General features: G+C 36.7%; 1 protein-coding gene across 1 annotated transcript; it reads right to left on the bottom strand.

Annotated features, from left to right (window-relative positions):
• Nucleotides 1-1,932: 1,932 nt before the first annotated feature.
• On the bottom strand, nt 1,933-5,863 carry LOC147063781 (uncharacterized). The gene has a single exon (XM_085959316.1). It carries the CDS (start codon nt 5,854-5,856, stop codon nt 1,933-1,935), a length of 3,924 nt encoding a protein of 1,307 aa, XP_085815442.1. The 5' UTR covers nt 5,857-5,863.
• Nucleotides 5,864-6,140: the final 277 nt, after the last annotated feature.

Below are 6,140 nucleotides of genomic sequence, written 5' to 3'. Positions count from 1 at the left end.
AAACGAATTAATATGTTAATCAATCGAAACTGTTTTATCTAGTTGTTTTCTAAAATTTATTTACGATCATTGACTTGTAAGATTTCTTTCTTGAATTAATATTGTATCACGGATTAAAGTATAGTAGCATCAAAAATATCAATCATAAAATAAACAGAAAACGAAAAAATTCAGTTTTAAACTATATTTAAAAATATTCTTACGCACATTTTATCTTTTAGATAAAAATTATTCTTTAAAATTCACATGCGATCGTGCTGTATGCATTTATCATCACAATAATTTGGTGTTTTGTCACTGGGTTAATATTATTTCACATCATTTTTGCCAAAAATTTTTTTTTCTGAATTTTTAAAGATTCTCTAGATTTTATTTTTTTTTTGGGGTGACATTTTATCCTTGCATTTCCTGTTGTCAAGTATATTTTTTAATATTTTTGAATTAAAGGAATAAGAAAAAATATCTATAACTGCATCTCAAATATTTTAAGCTCAGTTTCTATATTTTTTCAATATTTTACATCGAATCATAATATATTCAGGCAATGATAATAAAAATTTATTTGTATTTTTTTCATAAAATTTGCGAAATCAATTTTTATTATATTACATCTACATTTTAGATAATTAAGATTATTTAATGACTAAATTTTAGCAACGATATATTTTTGTCCAGATAAGTTCAGTAAAAAAACAAGAAATTACCATTTTTAGGATTTTTCAACTAAAATAAAGAAAAACCATAATGAAATGGTATTATAAGAATCATTCTAAATAATATATTTTTAACGTATCATATTTTGTTTTATCAATAGTAAGTTTACCATAATTACTTTCATAAAAGTAGTATATCATGTTATTTACTATTTATGCGATATGTCTATAAAATACTTTTGATCGAACATAAATAAAGGATTTTTGAAACAGTTTTTTGAATAATGTTAAAGCCATACGTGATATTTCGCTGTATTTAAGTATTATTTTTTCGTTTTTTTAAATGTGTAAGCTCGATTTATATTAGAAATCTTTAGATATATATTATAAAATACAAATCCAATTTTTAATGTAAAAGGTTTAAAACGCTACGACTAAAAATACTACATTTTCAAATTTATACTTTTATCGATCTATAGAAATTAGAATTTTTATACAACCGGAAGTATTATTGAATAAAAAAATATGGCTGATTAAATATTAACAAGGTATAGTGAATCTGCAATGCTTGATATAGCATTGTATATTTAGAAATACCAGTAAAAAGTGAAATTTGAATGCTTCGAAATTCGATATAGAATCACATATTCTGGATTCTACTGTGGATGTTGAAGGGCTAGATAAAAAATTATAAATATTTTTTTTATTAATAGTAAATTAAAATGCAGATATAACCTTAAAGCCAAAATTTTTCAAGAACTATCCTATCTTAGCATGGAGGGTAGCTATATATACCATTTAATATAATCAACACAAAATAAGCAGCAGAAACACTTCTTGCTATGTATGAAACCATTTTATTAGGTTTATATTCATCTGTTCTGATTGAAGTTTTTACTAAATAAATGAATGATTAAAATTTATACTATTATGATCTAAACAGATTTACGGAAATTTGGGTGGAAAGCTTAGAACCAGACAATAAGTTTCATTTGAATTTATATTTTTTTTTAGTCTGGCTATTGCAATAACAAATATATATTTTAAAAATTGTTTTATTAGAACAGAAGAATAATAATACTTTTGTTTTATATTTTATAATTGGAATGTAAATAAAAATTTTGATTATTAAATTGCTTAATGTCATGGATTACGAAATAAACGTTTTATCTTTAAGCTACACACGATTTAGAATTATGATAAATATAAATTATGATGCAAAAAATTTATATATTCACATGTATAATTAATAAAAACCAAACTGGATGTAAATTAACATTTATTTTTTAACTCTTTTTCCAGATGATGATGAACTTGATGATGAGGTTCTTTTTTGTGGATTTGGTTTTTGCAAATCCTTTTGCTTGCCTTCACAATTTCCTAGCAATTTGCATTCTTCACTACTTAATGGCTTCACGATTACCTCTTTTGACTTTCCACTTCCAACGGTTGCTGCTGCTGTGTCTGCAGGATTATATTTTGAGGCTTTGGGGTCCCCCTTATCTTCAGTGATGTTATTCATTGAACCGAGGTCGACCATTTGGCTTATTTCCCGATTTAGACCAATGATGGCTGCATTATCACCCAGTTTTATTTTATTTCCAAGGGTTCCGATTCCGCCAGGACCACTTAGAAGAGTTGTGACAGTTTGAGTACTTGGGTTGAATGATCCATCCGGTCCCCTTTTCGCTTTTGTACTTCTGGTGATCTTTACGCCAGCAGGAAGCGATGATCCCCCCGGACGACGATTTTTTGCTGAATCTGGCGAAACTACAGAATTATCTGGTTCTGCACCCGTAGATGTGCCATTTGATGTTAAGCCTCCATTAATAGTAGTTGAGCCCGGACCGTTGCTTCCTTTCTGAATGATTCTTCTTATTGGTATTCTTATTACTTTGGTAACAGGCATCATTTTCTGTATTGAAACAGTACTTCTTCCACCATTCTTATCAAAGATATTTTTAGTGCTAACAATTTTAGGAACGAGCGAAGTTTCTTTCTTAATAAGAACGTGCTCATCGGGATCACCTAAACCATAAAGTTTAGTGATGTTAGCGAAAATTATTTTTTCGAAGGTTTCGAAAGAGTTCCCAAAAATCATATGTAAGTCATTCTTAGCTTTTTCGAATGCCTCGCGAGACTCGTCTGACGTTGTGTGTGAACTATAATTTATGAATGATGAGAAGGTTTTAACGCTTACTTTTGACACCATACTGGTATATTCTTCTTGACTCATCCCCATTTCCTGTGAAATCGTGCTTGAATCCTTGGTAAGTATAGTTTTTATTTCACCAGCTTGTTTGATTTCTTTTTCAGCTGCTTCAATCATTTGTTTCATATTCTGTCCTTCCTTGGTTGATTCATTTATTAAAGAAGACCTTTCTCCTCCGGTGATTTCTTGTCTTGCTTCTTCTTTTGCTGCTTCCATTTCTTCCTCAAGTAACTCTTTGGAACCTTCATCACCTGCAATTCTTTCGCCAGATATTCCGGTTTCAGCTTCAAGATTTCTTCTGGCTTCTTCAACAATTTCAGCCTTATCCCCATGCATTTTCTTGTCAAAGGCATTCACTTTCTGGATGATATGATGGGTTTCAACTTGATTACTTGCCATTTCCAAGCCTATCTTTCTTAATTCAGCCTCTTGATTCGATGCCGTAGATTCCCCACTTCCTTCAACAATATTCAATGACTTAGTCTTCATTATTTTCTTTTCTTCGGCAGCTGTTTTAATATCACCATCTTGCATAGCAGAAACACCAAGTTGGCCATGGCTTTCTCTACAGGATTGTTTTATTCTGTCAAGATTATACATTGCTTCATCATATGGAATCTGTTCAGATACACCATACGGAGGGGTAACTCTTATAAATGATTCGCCACTTGGATTTGTAATGATTTCACTCTTTGTGTTAAACATGGCATCTGCTTCTCTTAATGCACGTTTAATACAGTCATCATCGATCACTGCCTCAACTACACTTTCTCTTCCCGTGCTCTGGATTTCAGTATTTACTTGTGGTCTTACTCTTCTACCATACTCACTCCATTTTTCAAGTTTTAATTCACCTTTTTCGATATCCATTCCTTGAGCTTGACTTATATCGAGAGTCTTTCCACCTCCAACGGCTACTCGTGGTGGATCTGGATTTCCTGGTGAAGGAAGATCTATCTCCATTCCACTTGTGTCTTCAACATAATATCCTAATCCTATACCCATATCAGCACGTTCTCCCGTATTTATCTTATGCTCCATCTTGGATGTATCAGCGCCATCTTTTTCCATTTTAGCAACTGCTGCTTCAGTGAAATAAACACGACCCGAGTCAACATCAATTTTTTCTGCATTCTCAGGCACATTCAAATATCCACCTTCCCCTTTGATTACATTTAAAGGTGAATCGAATTTCTCTGCAGTGACTTTACCCCTAATATCATCTTTGACCTTGTTTTGTGCCGCGATAGCACCAGCTTCTGCTTGATTATGGGCTTTTGCCGCACCAAACGTTTTGAGTGGGAATTGAAGGGACGAGTTAGTTATAGCTACAGTATCTGCATCATCAGGAATTGTGCCAAGTATCTTATATGGATCTTCTGTATTAAATCCAGCAGCTATAGCAGCTTCTGCTTCCTCGTTTGCCGCAGCAGCTGCTTCAAGAATTTCTGCCTCGGCTCTTTGCGCAGAGGCCATATTAGCAGCATCTGCAGCAGCTGCAGCCTCCTTTGCGGCTTGTTCTGCCACAACTGCTGCTTCTTGGGCTTGTGCTATCTTTTCTTGCTCGGAATTTGCAGCCATAACTTCTTCCGTATGTGCTGCTGCTGCTAACATATTTCCTTTAACACGTGCAGCCCTTGCAATCGCATCTTCACCTGCGCCAGCTGCTTCAAGAACTTGACCACGTGCTCTGGCTTGTTCTGCAAAAGCTGCCTCTGTATTCATTGCGTTGGCTAATTCAGCACCGCGTGCAATAGCCCCTCTTGCTACAGCGGATTCACCAACAGCTGCCGCAACTTCATTAGCTGCAGCCATTGCTTTACTCATATCTTTAGATGCCACACCAGCAGCAACAGCTTCACCCAATCTAATAGCTGCAGCCGTTCCTCTGGCGTTCGCAGCGTCTTGCATTGCCATTGCATATTTCTCAACCTCTTTTCCTTGTGCTGCTTTCTCTCCAATTGCAGCAACCATCGCCTCATCCCTGGAAATGCTTTCTCTCCTCTGATTAGCTTCGAATTTAGATTCTTCTGTTGCCATAGATGCTGCCTCAATAACTGCTGATTCTTCAGCTGCCATTCTTGAGTTTTCTGCCATTTGAGCTTGTGTAGCCAAAGCACGTACGCGCCCAATACTTGGAACCAGTGCAGCAGCTTCTTCACCTGCCTGTAGCTCTGATACACGTGCTTGTGCAGCAGCTTTAGCATATAGATCATTTGCTTCAGCAGATTGAACAGCTTCTGTTTCTTGGGCTGCTCTTCGTTCGGCCTCACGCCTTTCAGCATCACGCATAGCTTTTTCGGCTTCGAGTTGTTTGGCTGCAAGTTCCGTAGCGGCCCGTCTTTCCTCTTCGGCTGCTTGTTCGCTTGCTTTGGCCGCGGCTGCGTCTTCAAGATTTTTACGTATCATTTCTTTTAAAGCTTGGTCAAGTATTTCTTTGCCCATTGTAGGTCGAGTTAGACCTGTCTTAGCGGCCGCACTTTCAAGTTGATATAAATCTGGATTTCGGGCATGTGCACTCGCATGATCTGCAACAGCTAGCTCTTCATCTACCATCTGTCCATAAGTCTTATTTGTTCCAGGTATAGTCGCACCGAGATTTCCGTTTGGTGCTTTTGCAGCAATCGCAGCAGCTTTCATCTTAGCCGCCATTTCATCACGTTCTGCTGCCGCACTTGCATTTTGTTTAATCATCTCATTCATATCTTCAAGCGCCTTCTTTCTTCTTCCCTCTAGTTCCGCCTCTAATTGCTGCTTCTTAGCAAGATTTGCTTTCAAAGTATCGTCATGAACGGTATCAAGAGACTCCATTATTCTTTGCTGTATCGTTGGATCATCGGCTTGTAACATATTTGAGCTCAATGCGCTTTGTGAACCAAAAGGCCCTGCTTCGTGTAAAGCGGCTTCCAATGGATCATGGAATACATTCGATGCTGCTGCTCTTGGATCGTTTGCACCACCCATGTTGAATCCTGTAACACCTCCGCCCATAACTTCACCAGCTAAGGCTTTTCCATACGCATTAGGATCCCCAAAATGACTATTCGTAGGCTGCATTGCTGAAGCATACGCAGCTGCGGCTGTTGGTGACATACCCATTGCAAGTGCTTCTTCTTGGCTCAAGGCTAAATTTGATGCTGTTGTAGGATCAATTCTCTGTGTAGCCGCATCAATTGCAGCAGCATCTGCTGCTAGAGCTGCTGACTGTGCAGCCATCTGTTGTGACTGACCACGTGGACCAAACATTACCTCTGGTCCCGCATGGGGGCTATGCC

The sequence above is a fragment of the Rhyacophila brunnea genome, unplaced genomic scaffold (genome assembly GCF_057557595.1).
Source record: "Rhyacophila brunnea isolate RB1 unplaced genomic scaffold, BYU_Rbru_1.0 scaffold_85, whole genome shotgun sequence".
NCBI lineage: Eukaryota > Metazoa > Arthropoda > Insecta > Trichoptera > Rhyacophilidae > Rhyacophila > Rhyacophila brunnea.
Note: the sequence above shows the minus strand (reverse complement) of the source record. Positions and strands in the feature narration are given on the sequence as shown.

Excerpts from the sequence above, each read along its gene's own strand:
- LOC147063781 (XM_085959316.1), bottom strand. The coding sequence starts at position 5,856 with ATGGGCGGAGGTGTTACAGGATTCAACATGGGTGGTGCAAACGATCCA.